This window comes from Balaenoptera musculus, chromosome 14, assembly GCF_009873245.2.
Source record: "Balaenoptera musculus isolate JJ_BM4_2016_0621 chromosome 14, mBalMus1.pri.v3, whole genome shotgun sequence".
Taxonomy (NCBI): domain Eukaryota; kingdom Metazoa; phylum Chordata; class Mammalia; order Artiodactyla; family Balaenopteridae; genus Balaenoptera; species Balaenoptera musculus.
Genome location: NC_045798.1, coordinates 38,873,777 through 38,893,781, shown reverse-complemented (window position 1 = coordinate 38,893,781; position 20,005 = coordinate 38,873,777). Strand labels below are relative to the sequence as shown.

Here is a 20,005-nt window from a genome sequence, read left to right as displayed (position 1 = left end):
ATAAGTAAAATAAATTTATTAAAAAAACAACAAAAAAACCCATACACTTGCATATATGGTCAAATGATTTTTGACAAGAATGCCAAGACCATTCAATGGATAAAGGATAGTTTCTTCAACAAATAGTGTTGGGAAAACTGGATATCCACATGCAAAAGAATGAAGTTGGACCCTTACCTTATACTACATAAAAAAATCAAAATGGATCAAAGAGCTAAAACTCTAAAACTCTTAGAAGAAAACATGGGGGAAAGCTTGATGATGTTGGTTTTGGCAGTGATTTCTTGGATATGACACCAAAAGCATAGGCAACAAGAGAAAAAAACTGGACTACATAAAAATTTAAAACTTCTGCACAAAGAATGCAATCAACAGTGAAAAGGCAACCTATGGAACGGGAGAAAATATTTACAAACCTTATCTTATAACGGGTTAATATCTAGAATATATAAAGAACTCCTAACAAGTCAACAACAATAAAAACTTTACTAAAAAATAGATTCTCCAAAGAAGATATACAAATAGCCAACAAGCAAATGAAAAGATGATCAACATCACTAATCATTAGGAAAATGCAAATCAAATCACAATAAGATACCATCTCACCCATTAGGATGCTTACGAACAACATCAAAAATTCCCAGAAAAAGCAAGTGTTGGCAAAGATGTGTTAAAACTGGAACCATTTTGCATTGTTGGTAGGAATGTAAAATGGTACACACATTATGAAAAACAACATGCCAATTCCAAAAAAAATTGAAAACGGCATTACCACGTGATTAAGCAATTCTACTTCTGGGTATATACCCAAAAGAATTGAAAGCAGGGTTTTTAAGAGATTTGTGTTCATGTTCATAGTAGCATTATTCACAACAGTCAAAAGGTGAGGAGCAGACCAAGTGTCCCTCAGCGGGTGAATGGATAACAAAAATGGGGAGTTAGCCTTTAATGGTACTGAGTTTCAGCTTTGCAAGATGAAGAGAGTTCCGGAGATTGGTTGCATAACAATGTGAATATACTGAACACTACTGAACCATACACTTAAAAATGGCTAAGATAAATTTTGTGGTTTTTTACCACAGTAAAAAAAATTTAATTTGTGTTTATTTTATTTGCATATATGTTGGTTTCTCTGCCCAGATTATTATAAAAATGACAAAACTGGCACTAAACAAATTCAGTCAGATCTGGGATGAGGGAACTTTTTCTCCTAAAGGTCAGTTAGGCACAGACAGGTGTAGTTTGAGGGTCATATGCATATAGAAAAAGATTTTAGATAGTTTGGAGATCTATCGTTTGGGGGAGGATAAAGGACCAGAAATAAATGAAAGTCCTAAGTCATCTGATATTGTGATAAACATGGGAAATAAAATTGCATTCAAAACAAACCAGTTTTGGAAAATATTTTAATCCCATATTAAGGCTAAAGTTTAAGGATATGAAAAGGAATGGAATGGAGAACAAGAACGGAAGAGACCTAAGAAGAAAGGGAGAGAGAGACCTGGAGAGAAGGCCTGTGTGGGTCCAGGGCACTACTCAGGTCTCTTCTGTGTTCACTCCAGCTCTGGGCTGGATGTTCTTCCTCTAAAGCTCTTGATCCTCAGCCCTTCTGAGACTCTGCACTGAGATACCCACAGAAGCCAATGGGAAGTGAGTTAGATGCAGGGAGTGACCAGACAGTAGAGCTCTAGAACACTGGGTCCATGTGGAGGTTTCCTGCCTTCAGGAGGTAAATGAAGGAGCTCTAGACCGCTCTCTCCAGTTCCTCCCCGGCTCTGTCAATACACTCAACAACCAGGTGCCGCCTCTGAGAAATCAGCCCATTGCTCTTAAACTCCTTGGGGAAAAGCAGGAAAGACTTCTTCCAGGCACTTCTAAGGTAACGGCCGTAGGCAGCGATGGTGCTTCCAGTCTCCAGCTGTACAGAGCCCCCAAGAACTAGCTGTGTGCCTTTAAGATCAGTGATGACCCTCAGAGATCCCTCCAGACCGGAGTGTGAACTACTAAGTCCCCTCCTCAGACTCTCCTCCTCACTGTGACGTTCCTGCTGCCAGCCTGCAGCAAGGAACGTTTGCGGCCTATACTGGGAAGAGTCCCAATCCTTCCCAGGGTGCTCAACCTACCAGTGACTTCTTTGGTTACTAGTCCTCAGAAGTTAAAAATTCTGCAAAACTGCAGATAAAGAGAAATGAAAACTCATTTAAAGAGGAATGAAAAGTCCTTTGGTCTGCAGGGCAAGACACTATCCAGGGGCAGAGGAACCTCTGAAAGTTCACGCCTGGGGAATGGAGCTCAGTTTATCTTTCCAGCCCTTCCCCCCACCTGGGGGCCCCCTTACCCACGCCTGCATTATTGAACATGCCAGGAAGCACCAGCATGATGTGGTTGGGCCAGTACTTGCGGTACAGCGGCATCTCATACTCTTTAACCACCAGCAGGTGCAGGTGGCTGATGCCCTCCATGGCGTGAAAGAGGTTTAGGAGTCCGTGCTCGTGGCGACCACTGGAAGGAGTGAAAATAGGGCTCTTGACCGCATTCAAATTCTGCTGAAAGAGAAAAAGAAAAAGGGAAAGAAAGGACCAGAGGCCAAAAAGAGAAATTAGAACCCTTAGATATAAGAAGCTTAGAGAACCTGATCTAGTACCTGAGGCCTGTCAGTCCTTGTGTCCAGATGCTATCACCCACCTTGTCTGAAACCAGGGGCAGCCGCATGCTCTCCAGGTGTTTGCCCTGCTTGCTGAAGACAAAATGACTCTCTTTGGATTTGGGAATGATGAAATAGAGCTGCACCTCTTCTCCCAGCATAGAGGAAGAGAACGTGAAGGCGTGAAGGGTGGAGTCGGACATCTGCGTTTGCAGAGAAGAAAGGGAGGGAATGTAAACTCATGGTTCGCAAACCTCCAGGCCACTCATTAAGGCTGTTACTGAGAGAGGCAAACTAACCTGAACTTCTGCCTGCCGCCAGACCTGCTGTGCGTGCAGTGTCGAGAGGGCTGGAAAGGCAGACACCTCATCTTTTAGTGGCTGCCGCTGACAAGAGAGCCAAGCATCTTGCCCCTACACAGCCTCTCCGTGTGTGGAGAAATACCTGTTGCTGGAAACTATCTGCATTTCTCTCCTTCTTAGAACCACTGCTGCTCAGTCCTACGGAGGTCCAATATACCAAGGGGATGTCCTGCCACGTAAACATTCCCAAAGGTGCCCAGTGATGGGGGAAAACGCTTCTGTGTGGGTCAGGTCAAATGAATATCATTTTTCTAAGTAAACTATAGAGACTGACATTATTAAAATGCCTCTGTGGCCCCATCTTTCCTGGCTACAGTGGAAGCTGAAGATATCTGAACAGTCACTTAGCCTAGAACTCTGGCTTCCAGGAGAGACCTCTGACTCATCCAAGCCAAATATAAACCTAACCTATTTTTTAAATTGCTGATAAGTTCACACACTCTCAGTAACCCATCTCAGTGAATGACTAAATAAAGGTCTTTACAATGCAGACAATACTTGGCTTAATGAAAAGATATCATCACTTTTCAGCAGCCACTAGAACCCAGGTAGTTTTCCCAAGAGTTTTAACCTAAATATTACATTCATAGAGAAATAATATTGTAATTCTTCCCTTAAATTCTCCTTCATTCTGCTTCGCAAGTATTGGAATTTACTACTTAGTGAGTACTGTAATCACACAGAAACTATTTAAATAGAGGGTTTTTAATAAATGTTCTAAAAACCAATGATTTATAGATCAGGGGACCTGAATCCTCTATATTCTATAAAGCATTGTGAACTGATTTCAAACTAGCCCACCAAAAGTTTTCAGTAACACAAGAAAACAAATGGGGTATGAAAGGTAACTTGTACCAGAAGAGCAGAATGATCAGTATATCCCTGCTAGTACCCTGTGGGGAAAGAGTGAAGACCTGGTCCTCCAGAGCAGACGCAAGTCTGGGGGGCATCCACTCAGCACATCCTGTAGGGAGGAAGAGTTGTTCTAGGTGTTCAGAGCCAAATAACAGAAGTCAAGAAGGTAAAGTAGGGGAAAGCAACATGGAGCTTATCCCCCAAACAGGCACTGGATATGACCATCATTGGTTGCCTTTCCCATCTTTTGTGCTTAAAGACGCTCTGGCCAATAAGAAGCTAAATGCTATGGGGTATTTGCTCACCTTCTGTGTTCCTACCTCTCAGTTCTCTCCAAATAAAAAAGCAAACACTGACTCCTCTGTATGCCTATGGTCAAAACCATCACTCGCTGGTGTAAGAGTGAGACTAGGTCTCTGCAAATCAACAGACTTGTTCACAGCTCAAAGGGCGCACCCTACAAATTTGTAGATAATAGCACCCTTTTCATCAACAACCCAAAGGAGGGAAAAGACCCTTTTTCCAAACATACTGTAATATCCAGCTTTTTCAGGATCACAGATAGACAACCTCAGCTACTTTCTAATCTAAGCATGACACATGTAACCATTTTGATGAAGTGACTTAAGACACAAACTCAGTTTCTTTCACCCACCCTCCCCCGCCCATAATCCTTTATTAATAAACCCAAATCATCTTAATCAATTGCTTCATGCATTTTGCTCACAAATGAGTGGCTCCATCTCATATATAAGCCATCCTCTGTCTAGGGCTTGAAACTGGGACTTTTCCTCTCTTGCATACAAGATCCACATTGGGTAACAGGCAAGGGCAAAGGGGCGGCACCTGGGAGGCAGAGGTGAAGTCCATGTACTGGTGGCACTGCTCGCAGTGGTGGAAGGTGTTGTAGGCCGCGTACTTGGTCAGCATCATGGACACGGCTTCTCGTTTCCGGGGCTCCTCAACTTTGGATTCCTTTATTGCTTCTGTGTATAAAGGGGCAAAAGACCTTCCCGTGATGTGCTTGAAGCCCCTATGCTTAGGAAGAAAGTCCCCCACTCCACAGAAGGGCTTTTCCCAGGATTCTGTAACTTATGCCCTGAGAGGCAGCTATGAAAATGAAAAGGTGACATGTGTGTAAAACGAGAGAAAAGCAGAGGAGAATGAATGAAGCCGCTCTCAAAGATTAAAGTGCCCCAGGCCTCTTGCCCTCATTTAGGTGAACGCTTGACCTTTAGGCTCTACTTGCACTGACCTTGTTTGACCCCTGCCAGCTTCTCAGTGTATACCAGGCTCATCAAACTGTACTTGGGGTCATGCACACTGACGTCAAAGGGCATTTTACTGAAGCTCTCGATGTCAGGCCAGGGTTCTCCCTCTGACTGGTTCACTTCACTGCTTTCGCTGTGATCTAGGCCAAGAAGAAAGAAAGTGCACAGAGCAGGCAGACCAGACCGACTGGCTTCCCTCCCTCCCTCTCTCTCAAGTGTCAGGGATGGAAAGTTGTATGTAAGTATGTTGTCCGCCCAGGTGGGTGGACAAAGGCCTTTCCGAAAAATGAGCTCCCGTGTCCAGGGTAGAGGGAAGCAGACTGTCCCTTCAGACCCCCGCCGGGAGAGACGCTTGTCCTCACTGGTCCCCATCATTAGCCTCTGCACACCCAGTCCACAAACTTCCACATCTAGGAGATCAACTGGTCTCCCTCCCCAGCCCCCCAAATTGCCTTAAAATCTTATTTAATTTTGGATGATCTGAATTCTGTCTTAGAGTTTTAGTTGTAGGGTTTTAAGACGTTGATGCTGAAGAGATTTCAGGGACGCACCGAGCAAGATTCAGTGTCTGTTGCTTATTAGGAATCACCCGGAGCTTGTAAAATCCCTGTGCCCAGGCCACACTGCCCAGAACCTTCTTCATCAACTCAGGCACCTATCGTGGTGTTTAAAGCTCCTTAAGTGGTTCCGACATGCAGTCCAGGTTGACAGCCTGGGACCTTGGGTTTGAATCCAGGCCCCACCACTTGTGACTTCACACCTGCAGGCACCTTCACCTCTCAGGGTCCCCTGATTGTTGTAAAGATTCCAGATGGCATATTGAAAGTGCTAAGACAGTGGCAGGCACATGGTGGGTGTCCAATAGACGATATTTGTTGTTAATACTAAAAACTATAAGATCAAGCTGAAGACAACGTTCAAAGGAAGAAACGAAGAAAAAAATTCCAACAACAAAAAAGGCCTAAAGACTAGAATTACAGCTATTACCTTTTAAACACAATACTGCTTATTTTTATATCACTGAGCATTTTGTTTAAAAGTTATTTTTTTAGGGGCTTCCCTGGTGGCACAGTGGTTAAGAATCCGCCTGTCAATGCAGGGGACACGGGTTCGAGCCCTGGTCCGGGAAGATCCCACATGCCGTGGAGCAACTAAGCCCGGGCGCCACAACTACTGAGCTCGAGTGCCACAACTACTGAGCCTAAGCGCCACAACTACTGAAGCCTGTGCACCTAGAGCCCGTGTTCCACAACAAGAGAAGCCACCGCAATGAGAAGCCCGCGTACCGCAACAAAGACCCAACGCAGCCAAAAATAAACTTATTAAAAAGTTATTTTTTTAAAGTTTTATTTTAAAAGTATGCATTTTATTTAAAAGTTAAAGCTTATTCTAGTTTTAAAAAAAGGCGTCCCTGTGCCTCTCCAGAGCACCACTGCATTCACCTGCACTAAAATGAGGGTGAAGGAATAAAGCCAAACTAACAGTGCTTCTCGTTACAAAGGCCAGGTTTGACTCTCACAGCTGTAGGCCCTGTAGCAGGATCTGAGGCGAAAAGTAAAGGCAACACTCTCCTGCAGTGCCAAGGAGCCTGGGGGAAAGTCAGCGGATGACGGCCCTTCACTCCTCGTCTGCTTGGCTCTGCCCTTGCCCCTGGGGCCCAGTCCACTCCATGCAGCCCAGGGTGTTTCAGTCCCCTCTGTGGTGGGCCTGGGGGTCTGGTACAGCTCAGCTGGGGACACAAACAAGGAGATGTGGATAGGAAGATGGAATTGTGTGTGTCTGTGTCTGGAATCATGGATGTGAACTGGTGAGGATGGAAATAGAGCCAAAAGCCTTAGTAAAATGATTAAATATGGCTGATTTTACCTAGTCTTGTTCTGAACTAAACTAGTCCCTTGGGCTGGTCACAGAACAGATCCAACTATTCAGGAAAAGCAAGTGAGGGGAGGTCTCCAAGGGCTAATCTGATGGAAGATGACAAGGCCTTTCCCTTTTCTGGACTCATCTCTGAGGGGCCTGGGAAGAACTACCGCTTCTCTCTCCTGCCCCTGCCCCTCCCTGTTCCTTCCAGCATACGGTCATTCTGTTCTGAGATGTGAAGCCATAGTTTGAAGCCACACTCTCCCGGCTGCAGAGCTAATGCTGGCTGACCCCTGCTCATGCCCCCTTTCTGGCCTTGCTGGACGGGCTGCAGAGCGGAACTGCCTCCTTCACAGGTGACAGCCGGGGTGGAAGGGCCAAGAAGCCGGGCAGGAGGCACAGGCTAGTCTGTCAAGCACCAGCCCCTGCATCTTACTGCCAGTGCCAAGGGGTTGTTTACGGCACCAGGATTCTGTTCTGCTCCTGGAAGTTTTCCTTTCGTCGTAGTAACCCACACACCTTCCCTCGGAGCCAGCAGGCAAAACATAACGTCTACTCTGACGAACCAACAAAGGCCTGGTTATCCAGAGTGTAAAACATGCCCTGGACCCTTAAGCAGTAGACCACCGCACTCGAACTTTAAACCTGGACAGTTTGACCATCTGAACAGTGAACCCACCTGACAGGGCTTTACGAGATACCTCTTTGCCCAGCGTCCCACAAGACACAGAGGGATGGGGGTCAAAAGAGAAGACCCACCCCGACCTCAGGGAGCTCAACGCGGCCACAGCTTGCCTACAACTCTTTGCTGGCTCCTGACCTTTAACCTCTCGAGAACCCTGCCCATGAGTGGATGTACACACATCCAGGAGGACGCGGGAAGCTCCGGCTGTGGTGTTAATACCCACGCGGCCGGCTCGGAACTCACCGGTGTTGATCTCTGCCTCGTCGTACACGTCCACCTCCAGGAGCCTGATGAGCATGCGGAAGAGGATCCTCAGGAACTGCAAGTAGGAGCCAGTCTTCCCCACCTGGTGGAGAGAGGTTTAGGCAGGAGAGGGGCGGAAAGGAGAAAAGAGATTTCACACGTGGGCTCTTCCGCGTCTCCCTGCCGGAGTGGGGGGCCTCCGTGCCCCGACCACCGGACCCCAACGAGAGACCCCCTTCTCCCCCGCGCCCTTCCTCCGGAGTCCCCCCTCCCCGGCCCCCCCTCCCACCCCGGCACCCTTCCCTACCTGCGGGGGCCCGGTCAGCAGCAGGCGGCGGGGATGGCAGGGCCGCGCGCCCGAGGCGGGGTCGGGCTGGTTGCCGTGGTCGGCGTGGTGCGGCCGCGCCGCGGTCCAGCGGCGGTAGTAGAGGGACTGCTCCTCGGCGCTCGCGTGCCCGGGCAGCAGCGGCCGCAGGGGGCTGGCCCAGGCCACGTCGGGGTGCGGCAGCAGGGCCGCGGACGCCGGCAGCTTGCCGCCCCGCCGCGAGCCCAGGAGGCTGTAGGCCGCCTTGGACAGGATCACGACCGGGGGCAGCGCGGCGTGCGCGCCCCGGCAGCCCGGCCCCGGCTGTCCCGGCCACCGCGGCGCCCCGGGCCCCGACGAGGACGACGACGGCTTGGAGGTGGTGCTGCTCGCCATCTGGGGGCCCAGGGAGTCACACTCCTGCTTCAGGGTCTCTCCGGCTCCCGCCAGGCCCGCCGAGACCCCTTCGTCCAGCCCCACGCTGTTGGCCGGGCTCCGGAAGCTGGGGGTCAGGGGCTGCTTCTGGGACTTGTCGGCGGTGCTGGACGAGCTCACCCCGTTCTCCATGATGGAGCCTGAAAGAGGACGGACAACAGCCCGCCGCGGGCCCGCTCTGTCACCGCCGCCCCTGCCAGGGGGGACCGGCCTGGAGGCCGGGGGGCCAGGCGGTGCGCGGACTACAGAGCGTCCTGCCCTCGCCTCCCCTCCCCCTGATCCTGCGTGGGGTCGGGCAGTGGAGACGCCATAGGAAATCGGTACTTCCCCCCCACCCCGGCTTCCTCCGGGCGGCCTTCCTCTGGGGCCCATGTCTGCCCACCCCCTCCCCAGCGTCTTCAGGCCGCGTGGTGGTCCGGGCGCCCTGGGGTCGACCACGCCACCTCCTGCTCCTTGGCTACATCCTGCCCGCGTATTAAACTCTCCTCAGGTTACCTCGTTTGGATAAGCCTTCTGATTGATTCCAGGACCCTGACCGACACAGGCTCACATCCAAGTCCTGCCCCAGTGCCACTCGCCTCCTTCTTGGGGTCCCAGGGCCCCACGCTTCTGGCTCTGGATACCTCCCCAGCGTGCAGCCCCTTCCACGGACGCCCAGACCAGCGTGGGAAGTGGCTCCGTGGGAAGGGAGAGTTTCATCTCCTCCCAGCTAGATACTGCTCTTGCTCAGAGATCCCTGCACCTGCGGCCAATTCACTTCAAACATGTTTTCCCCTCTAATCCATCAGCCCCTCTTTGGCTTGAGGACAAACCAGAAGCTCATTACATTCAAGATTGCAGGCCCTCTCTGGCTCAGACCGGTGCTTCCCAGGCCTAGGGGTCATATCCCAGCCTTGGGAGATCCTAGATGAACAGCCAGTAACCAGAGGCTCGTGACACCGTCACTCCACTGCTCATCTGACTTTTGTGTGAGGGCTTTCCTCTCCCTTCATCGGCCCTGGAGTCCACAGGCCTGCACACCTTGGGCAGTGAGCCCCCCTGACGACCCTCAGAGTCACCCCGAGGCCGGTGGGGTGTGTGTGTGATGTGTGTGTGTGTGCAGCACGTGCATCCTGAAAGCGGGGACAACTCTAAAAACAGCAGAAGGCAAATCATTACCTTTGTGTGAGTTAATCAGAACAAGGCCAGAATAGTGAGGCTTGTGGAGCTGATTAAAGAACTACAGGAAGGAAGTCCAACTCTCATCACCACCCCACCCCTACCTTCCTTGCCTCTCGGTCACTAATGCTGGTATCCAAAAGCTTCTAGATGTGACAGTCCCCCTCCCCTCTATTACCCTTTACACTCCTCCCAACCTCTCCCCTTTATTCTGACCTGGTCGCAGAGGCAGAACTGGGGAGCCTGTAGTGATGGGGTGGGGCAGGTACAGCCCTGACCCCTGACTGAGGGGAGCAGCTGGGCAGACCCCAAAGGACAGTCCCATGCTCTTCCAGGCTGAGGGGCACCACAGAAAGTCAGAAAACCCCACAGATACCTGCCTTTCAGTTCTCATGGGGAGCCCAACCGACAGCAGCTGACAGAGTGAATAGAAAGACTGGTGCTGCTTTTGGCCATGAAATTGTGTGTGTGTTTGCATGTGTGTGTCATGGAGATGAGAGAAGGGAAGCACGGGGGAGAAGGAACACAAATGGTGGTTCCCTCTGTTGTGGAGTTTTCATTTTTTATCTCTTCTCTATACTTCATTACATTCTCCAAGTTTTCTATATAAAGCTTTATTATAACTTTCACAGTCAGAAAAAAATGGAAATAGTGCTGTATTTGCTTAATACGATTTATCAGAAGAAAACTGATGCCAAGCACTGCCATCAACCACACAGTAACACAATAAGAGAGTGGCTGGCATGCTGCAGACTGGATCATCCCAGTCAACCCATGGTCCCAGAGTAGCCTTCAGTATACAAACACTTGCCATTAAGTACTTAGAAAAGCCACTCATTCATTCATTCATTCATTCAAACACTTTGTGCCAGATACTAGGCCAATTAGCAAAAACTTACAGCTTCAGGATCTGGAAGGAAAAGAAGGCCTTTGTGCAAATATCAGATGCATAATATCTATGAGATGATTAGGGTGAGAGAGACTAGGGAAAATGGTGGCAGCTGGGGTCGATGAAATTTATTTTTTGTATTATTCAGCTTATTAGCAAGCTCTTCATTAAATGCTTCCCCAGGAACGTATCTTGTGGCTGCACAAGAGTCATGTTTTCCAAGTATCTCTTCCGGAGAACCAAGGTCTGGACAGGACGCCTGAGTCACCCAAGGCTCTGAAAGCCTTGATGGGAGGCAGCAGAAGCCTCTGCCTTCCATACTCCTACCCCCCCTCCTCACTCCTGCCTCTGATCCCTTGAAAGAGAAAGTCCTGACCTGAGGTTCCAGTGACGGCACTGCTGTTGCTCTGGGGCCTCTCCAGGTCGATCAGCAGCTCCTCGGCATCGTTCTCGCTGACGGCGGCTCTCTCCTGCTCCTTGCCACTAAGGTCCAGGGCAGCAGTGGGCCCCCGGATGACCTCTTTTGAGACGTAGCAGCACGCCAGACCCACCTCCTGCTCCAAGGCCGTGCGAGTTAAATAGCTTGAATCAATTAACCGGAGGTCACAGTACTTCAGAGACCTGCACGAAAGTAATGATATCTTTGGCGAGTCTGTCTTTGGTGAGGCACGCCATGTTTATGTGTGTCTGGGTGTCTGGGTGCGGCGCAGCAGTCAAAATCGTGAGCTTCGGTACCAGATAATGCCTGATGTGAACCTCAGCTCTGCCACCTCCTAGCTTAGGACCTCGGGCTAGTCACTTCATTTTCTCCACATACAAAATAGAGTAACAGTGTCCAGCTGACCCCGTTACTGAATGAATGGCATGACAAGGGTAAGGCATTTAGGACAATGCCTGACACACAGTAAGCATTCAGTGAGTGCTATGATTATTGGTGCTGTTGCCTTCCAACCTACAGGCCCTGGATCCTTGAGGGAACAGCAGACTAACAGAGACACTTCATCCCCAAAACTCCTCATTGGGGGCAGTGCTTTTCCTCCCTGCCCCTCTGGCTGCCCTGCTTCGATGCATAAACACTTCTCATCTGTGGCTATCTCCCATTCCCCAGATTGCTAGGCTATCTCTGGAAAGCAAGAAAGACTCAAGAAAGGCTAAATTTCTTACATCCTCGAATAAAACAATTCTCTTCTCACTTGCCAACTGAATGAAATGGGTGAGCATCAGCCAAGTTTTAACCAACAGCTCAGGTGGGCAGCTAATGGAAAATAAAAACTAATGATTCACACTGTACCTGGGAAAGGTTTCTCCAAGGGGATCTTTGCCAGTTAATATCACAATACAAGGCAGACCTTCTAGATCTTGGTACGTCCGAGGGGTCCACTCTTCTGCTTCATTTCCTCTCCAAGTCTGTAGAAAGGGACCCGTACAATAAAATTAAAACCCTTCATTTAAGTTCCCACCTTCTTAAAGGTTTCTACAGCCAGACTTTATACACATCTGTGGTTCCAAATGACTTCCAATAAGTGTGTTTGTGTGTGTACATATATTTTAATTACTACTAAAAAACATACACAAAGCACTCTAGAAGAATGTAGCCTTTCGTTTTATCTCAGTAGGATAAAACAGGAGATCTTGGTTTATATCACACATTAGCCACACAGGTCAAAGAAACATACAATATGAAATACTCCACCAATGGTGCAAACCTTACAGAAATCCTAGTTAAACTAGTTGAGACTCAAGGCTCTTAAGTACACTTCCTTCATATAATGGACAGACTCTTCGGACTGATTGACTGAAAAAGACCATTTCAGTTTTAAATGACTAATAAAAGAATCTCAACAAAACTCATATGTAATCAACTTCTCATATATATTAACCCATATATACATATACACACACGAATATCTTTAATAAATGGAACATCAATCTTGAAAACATGAATATATCAAGAGGAAGAAAATCCCAACTTGAAAGATGTTCAAAAGTGGAAAGATCTTATAGATTTTTCTGTCTGTTTTAGAGCAGAGAGAAAATAAACAATCTCTTAAGTAGATAAGGTGGTTTCTACTACTTTTTATGAAGTGTGTAGATCTGTGCTTTATATCGGCTTTCTAGAAGGAGTTATTATAAGAAATGAACTGGCATTTCAGATAATGCTTTTGGGAACAAGGACTAAGAAGTGAGGTATTAAGTAATGCATACAATTTTATTTTAAAATAGACTGGTACTTTCTTTGCTAAAATCAGAATGGGATAAAAAAGAAATATATCAGGCAAGATATGATATGATATAACAGAGTTTGGTTACTGATTTGTTGATGTCTAGGAAAACCAGTCTTTGGAATTAAATATACCCACAATTACTTCAAGTAAAATGCGTATAACTTGTAAAATTGGAAGAACCAACCTGAATCTTGTTGCCCAATCTTTTATCATATGTTTGCATGCCAAAGAGAACTCAGTGGATCTACGTAACTGTTTACAAGTTTGAGAGACTTTCTATGTCTTAGAAAATTAATCTGTCAAAATATTTTTTAAGATATTAGAAGAAAGTTTCTCCCCCCCAAATTCAGTTTTCCATATATTTTCATGTCAAAGGGAACCAGAACATTACCTAATTCAAAGCAAATAATTCTGCAAATAGGAATCGTTTTACTCATAAGCCTTCACATTGGATTTATGATATCCCTGACACTGGGGTCTCCTCGAATATATTTCATCGTTCTAGCGAGAATGAGGTTGGGTTATAATGATGGGATAACAGATATTATGTTTTATAAGAAGATTTATTTTCAAAAGATGATTAAACAAATTCCACTTTTACTCTTGACCAATCAGAACTAGCTAAACCCCGTATAAAATGCTTTTCTGTCACATTGTGACTTCTGATGACTGATGGCTGCCATTCTTCTATGGATCTGTCATGCCCTCAGGATGATTTTCCTGCAGAGGCAGTAAAGACAGCACAGAAGACTAGGCTAGCACTGACTTCAGGCATAATATGGGGTTCAAGGCCAAGGAAATCTAATGAAAGCTTCAGAGGCCTTCTGGATGAACTGATTTATTTAGATATAAACCTTGTATCCTTCCAAAGTACTTGTTATCACTTATAAGTTAACCATGATTTCTAAAGGATAATTAGAGGTAAGCACAAAAATAAGACCATCTAATGGAAAAAGAGGCATTGGATTTTACCCAACGTTAGAGATAAAAGGCACACTGGTGCTATCTTGTCAGTGGTAAAGTTGGTGATTTAGAAATAAACAGGTGAAAAAGAAAAAAAGAGTGAATGAGAGTCAAAGAATGTTACAATGGTTAATTAATGTAACAGATTTTTACATGTGCCTCTTTTGTGCCTGAAACTTCATTGGGTGCTATTCATATTGAGAGGAAAAGTCCTCATGGAAATTTCAGGCTATGGGGGTAGAAATACAAGCCAATAAACAAACAAAATTTTTTTAAAAAGAAACAGGTGAAACAGAGACCACCTGGCAAGTGGTCATCTTCCTTAGGATGTGAACATTCCAAAGGGATTTCAAACTTTCACTTCCACACAAATAGAGAATATAAAAAGGATGGGTTGATGTGATCGAGAGGTTTTGAGCATATGGACATCTCTTTTGTGTGGCTGGTGCCTGGCAGCGACTCATGAGAACTGAGATGTAACTGCTTTGAGAAGTAATTACTTGAGACCCCCTTCGTGTATGGCGCACACTCCCAGCAGCCCTTTGGAAGCCCTGCAGGTGATTCTGATGTGCTAGCAGCCAGGCTAGGACGCTCAGGTCTTGACTGCAGTTTTCAAACAATGGCCCAGAGGGGCATATTATTTAGGACTGCTGATTTATACTGACTTAGTGATTGGCATTCCTGAAGGGTCCGAATAAATGACCTAAGACTCTGTAAGTAGCTGCACTTGGTCAGGGTGAATGGAGACCCAGAGAAGTCCCTGCAGCCTCACATCCGTTTAGACCACCTCCCTGCAGTAGGTGTGTGAGAGACTTCACAGAGCAGTGCTGATTATCTGCTTTTCCAGATTCCTCATCATTAGCATTATTCAGATAGGTCTCACAACCTATGCCTCTATGAATTATACTGCAAGAAGAATTTCAGGACTCTCATTTGTTAGTTATCCCAGGAATTCTGCTGTAATGTGGTCTATGACTCTAAATTAATACTGTGAGCATTATATCTATATATCCATATGCGAAATGTAAATGTTACAACTTCCACTAAATAGAGGAGCTTCTATTTTTAGACAGATTTATTTGTTCCAGCTACGTATCAAGCTAATACAAGACATTTTGTTTGCATTTTGGATTATTCAAGATAGGTAATAGAATACAATACAAAGGCTTACATTTGCAAAATGCTTTATGAACACTAAATAATAATCCTCAAATTAGAGCTCTTAGAGATCATGCAGTCCAACACTCATTTTGCAGATGGTAAACTGCAGCCCAAGGTGGGAATGCAAATCCCCTAAGACTACATGCTTTCTTTTCATACAATTTGTGTCAAACTAGGTTTTTCTTCACCCAGTTCAGCTCAGTGCTTAGTGTGCAAGGTGCAGACACCATGTCGGTCTACCCCAGACACAGTACCTAGCTTAGTACCATATCTGTGTGTACGCAGGATTTTATGAAATGCTGTCAAATGTCTGGGACACACTGGATTATAAAAGCCCCCAGAAAAGTCTGAGCAGGGCATGAGGTAGAGATTTAGGTTAGTTGATTAAGACATTCTCCCCCGCCTGCCACACCTGACAGGAGGGATTCAGGAAAAGCAGTGCGTCCCTGGCCCTGCAGAGGGGCGGGTGGGGTGGAGGATGGGCGGCGCTTAGCCATGCACAAATCCCTCTGCAGGAGGCTCGGCTGAATCCCAGCCCAGCCCACGCCTTGGGGCCAAAGCAAATACAAAGAAACAGCAAATTGCTGGGGAATCCACATGCACGAAGGTGGGGAGTAGTTCTCTAAGAGCACTGAAGATGAAACAGGATACTTTACCCACTCTGAGCAGACAGATAGGCTACACGGACAGAAAAGAGTCAGTGAACGGATGATACTTAAAGGCGTGCCCCACGGAGGTCCGCGAGAACAACTTACCTTTTTTTCTGAGAAAACAGATGGCCGTGGGCTAGATGCATCTCGAACAAGGTCAATAAACATGGGGTGAAATTGGGTCATCGCATTTTTGCACCTGCAGTTGGAGAGCATGGAAGACCAACTGCATGCATGTGCTAAAAGGGGGGCCGGACAGAATCTTATTAAACTAGGAAAGTGGACACGTCCCTTAGTTTAGCCTTAACATGGTCACGAAGATCACACTGACACATGTGCAAAACTCTATCAAACTCAGGCCTCTGAGCCACCTACACGGGAGTCCTAGAAAACAGAACAAACGTCTGTCCATTGCTAACCTTTAATCGCGCCACAAAGTGGGCTGCAACACTGAGTTCAGAGGCGGGGTTCCCGAGGATGATCTCGAAGCGGTACTGCAGCCCCAGCTTGTCGCGCACCTCCTGCAGCTGCTCCTTGGCCAGCATCGCCAGCTGCACGGAGGGCACCCTGAGAATGAGCATGTGTCCCCTCCCACTTTTGTTTTTTCCTGGGCAGCTGAGGAGGTCATCCACGATGCTGAGTGTTTCCGGCGTGCTGTGGTCTCGGAGGGACGCCATGGTGGTGAGAGCCATCAGAGCCTCCGAGTACTGCTGGATGAGGAGGTAGCAGCGGACGACCATGCTGTGCAGCCTGGGGTACCTTCAACAGAACACAGGCAGCTAGCATCTGGGCGTGGGGCCCACTGGGACAGCGAGGTCTGTGCTGTAGGAATGCAGACCAAGCATGGCGGGAAGGGGTTCGTGACACGAGTGGGGCTTGAGCTTTAGAATGACCTTGAAGCCCACATCACTAGAAGGAAAAGGTGAGCTCACAAAACCTGCTGGGATAGGTACAGCAAGTTCACGAGGTTTAGGGACAGTCTAGTGACCCGAGCTTCTCCCAGTGCGGTCTCTGGACCAGCAGCATCACCCAACAGCAGCCCCACCTGGGAGCTTGTTAGAACCGCCAAATCCTCCCACCACACGTGTACTGAATCAGAATCAGGCTGGACAAGGTCCCCAGGTGATTTGTATTACATTGCATTTTTTGGGGGGGGTATAGTTTTTTACAGTGTTGTTAGTTTCCACTGTGCGGCGAAGTAGAGTTCCCTGTGCTATACAGCAGGTTCTTATTAGTTATCTATTTTATACAATCACATTGCACTTTGACAAGCACTGGTCTGTTCATATTTTCAACAGAGCCATAATGGATCCCTAGATCCTAACCTCTTGCTGGTGGCTTGGGGTTAGAATGCTTGTTAGCTTATTTCTCTCATACTTAAGATTACAGTTAAGGAAACTGAGACACTAATGTAATGTCTGTGAAGTATCAGGAGTAAAAAGAGTAATTATTATTGCTAATTTGAGGTCAGCTCCTTTGTAGCAATAACAATATCTTCCCGTAAAGATGGAGAAAACTTGGAGCTGGCTGGAGAAATAGCACCCCCTAGTGGTGTGGCCTCCTATCCACCTGAGCCCCTGCTCGGTGAAGGGTGCCCAGCAAACAGCAGGGGTGTCCTTGACTCACCTCAACATTCCCCTCCCTCCACCCTTCACTGGACTGCCAAATTGGCAGCTTTTACGATTACAGAGCAGGCAGAAAGTAAATCTCTCATTAATGTGCTATTCCTCAGAAAGCCAGGCCTGCTGACAGAATGAATACAAATGGGCAAAGAGGACCCACTTGCAGGCATGAAGAGGTGCTTGCAGGTATCAAGAAAGTAGGCATGGGCAAAGCAAGGCCCTGGACCCGAGCTTGGCCAAGCGTCTCGTGGAGGCTGCAAAACAATGGCGAGTCTGAACTTTCCTTCTGGATGCCAGCTGGTAGCACATGCAGCCACCTAGCAGCTGGGTAGGCCAGTGGGGGATTTCACCTTTGCTCCACTTTATAATTCTATTTAAAGTGAAACAGTCATCACCAGCCTTACACAGAAAAGCCCAGGGTCAAATACCAGTTAGGGTCATCAAATGACTAGTGTGGTTCTGAAGTACTTAGAGCTGGAAAGGACCACAGATTCCCTGGGTTATGACCTCTCTACCTTCTCACAGAAGGAGGCTGAGTTAAAGGTTGGGAGAAATTCAGCTCTTTCCCAAGATCATCCGACTGATCAGAGACAGAGTGTGGATTTTATTCAGGTCTCTGACAATGTCTTCTTACGTGGTAAGAATTTAGTAGATTGGGGAAAAGTAAAGAAATCCTTCAGTTCAATCAGTCCTGGGCCAATCCCTTCAAGCGTTCAATAAATCATAGCTATTATTAGCCTGGGGTGGGGGTGACTTGGCTAGAGTAAGTGGGCACAGATGATCCAAGTTTAAGGCTTAATGTTTTTTGCTGGGCCATGTAGGAAAGCCAGAGTTAGTTCAAAGAGTAACTTTGACATACAGGCATTTAAATTTCACACTGAAAGAGCTATGAATTTAGAAGTGAATAGCTTCCCTAGCTTGTTTTGTTTGTATTAAACTGTAACTGTAGTTTTGTAAGTATTACAGAAGTTGTATAGGAGTTGATGGGATCATCCATTAAAATACGAGTTATAAAACTTCGAGTGATGTTACTGGAAGAAAAGATAGGTTCCAAGAGGGCAGACGGAACAGGAGGGTGGGAAACACTTAAAGGGGAGACTCATGGGATGATTCTGGAAATCTAAGATCACATGTGCTGTGAAAGGATTAACATCTCACTGTCAGTTAAGTCTTCTCAAATCCAACAGCTGCAAAAATAAAAAATCCTACTCCAAGCCTGCTCCTTTTCCTGACACTGTGTTATAACTTGCTGGGTAGGATGTATCCCCCTGTCCTCATCTTTATTTCTCTTTCTTTTTCTTAGCAAAGTTATAGGGCAGCTTGTTAAATAGATGGTTTGTGATCAATTAGAGCCAGTTTTAAGAACTAGAGCTACTAAAAATTAGAATGTGCCTCATCAAATAGTGCCCAACTGCCCCCATCACTGGATGATCAAACAGAATACTGTAGTGGAGGGCAGGGAGGGACCTCTAGTAGGCTAAATTCTTTTTTTTTTTTTTTTTTGGCCACGCCTCACGGCTTGCAGGATCTTAGTTCCCTGACCAGGGATTGAACCCAGGCCACAACAGTGAAAGCTCCAAATCCAAACCACTGGACTGCCAGGGAATTCCCTATTACGTTAAATTCTAATGCCTCTGCCTATTTTTTGAGCCTATGATTCAAGATCAGGGAGGAAAAAAACCCAGAAAAACCCTTTGCTCTTCCAGAGTTTGACCTGGAATTGGGGAAGAAAAAGGAGACAGAGAGTCATGAATCTAAACCCCAAGGTCGGGGATGGAGGAGGGCCACTTAGAACTGAACTCACTTAAATGATCTGTTTGTTCTTTAATTTTCTTCAGTCTACACTCCAAATCTCTCAGAATAAAGTTTTGTTTTTACTGAGGGTACTTGCCTGTGGTGGACAGAGGAGAAAAGACAGGAAAATGTAAAAGTGTGGGGAAGGCCAGACCTCAGAGGAATGGTCTTTAATAAGCAAATCCTTCTGTGCCCAAGTCATCTCTGGGTGCAGCAATGAAGCCTGCCTGGGAGACAATTCAGAACACAGAAAGTGGTTCTACCTCCCACTCTGAGTCACTGGTTTCCTTTGTTGGTCTTGGATGATCATAGAAAACCCATCTGAGTAAAAGGTCATCTTAGGAAAGGCTATTTTTATTCTGCCTTCACGTGTCATTTGCACAGCCTGGGCTCCACCAAAATTCCCTGTGACACTGACACAAAAGACGTTTGGCTATTTCAGACATGCAAGTACAGCTAAAGAAAAGGTTGAAAGTCTTTATTTACCTCTCCAAGAGTGTGTTCACCATCTTTTCAAAAGTCTCATCACATCTCAGAAGTGGGCTCGTGATTCCCCACTGAAGAGATTTACTGTACTCGTTCATGCCGAAGTACAGCTTCTCCTCGCAGCTCATGTCCTCCTGGTTCAAAACAGAGCAAAACCCAGTGACGGCAGGATACAATGTGTCTTATTTTCTGGGGGTTGGGGGAGGAGGGACCTGTAATAGGCTATTGCCTGGAAGGTTAAAAAATTTGTGAATAAGCAATTAGGACTAAGTCAAGCTAAAAAGCTTCTGCACAGCAAAGGAAACAAAATGAAAAGGCAACCTACTGAATGGGAGAAAATATTTGCAAATCATTTATCTGATAAAGGGCTAATATCCAAAATCTGTAAAGAGCTCATA

The 20,005-nt window shown here is 46.7% G+C and overlaps 1 protein-coding gene across 1 annotated transcript in view; it reads right to left on the bottom strand.

Moving 5' to 3' along the window:
- Positions 1-20,005, bottom strand: part of GREB1L (GREB1 like retinoic acid receptor coactivator) — a 263,665-nt gene that overhangs the window by 11,044 nt on the left and 232,616 nt on the right. The window contains 10 exon segments of the mRNA XM_036822897.1: positions 2,339-2,543; positions 2,686-2,847; positions 4,708-4,847; positions 5,117-5,272; positions 7,921-8,023; positions 8,228-8,799; positions 11,083-11,327; positions 11,998-12,113; positions 16,125-16,464; positions 19,608-19,741. Of these exon segments, the coding sequence (XP_036678792.1) occupies positions 2,339-2,543; positions 2,686-2,847; positions 4,708-4,847; positions 5,117-5,272; positions 7,921-8,023; positions 8,228-8,799; positions 11,083-11,327; positions 11,998-12,113; positions 16,125-16,464; positions 19,608-19,741 (2,173 nt within the window).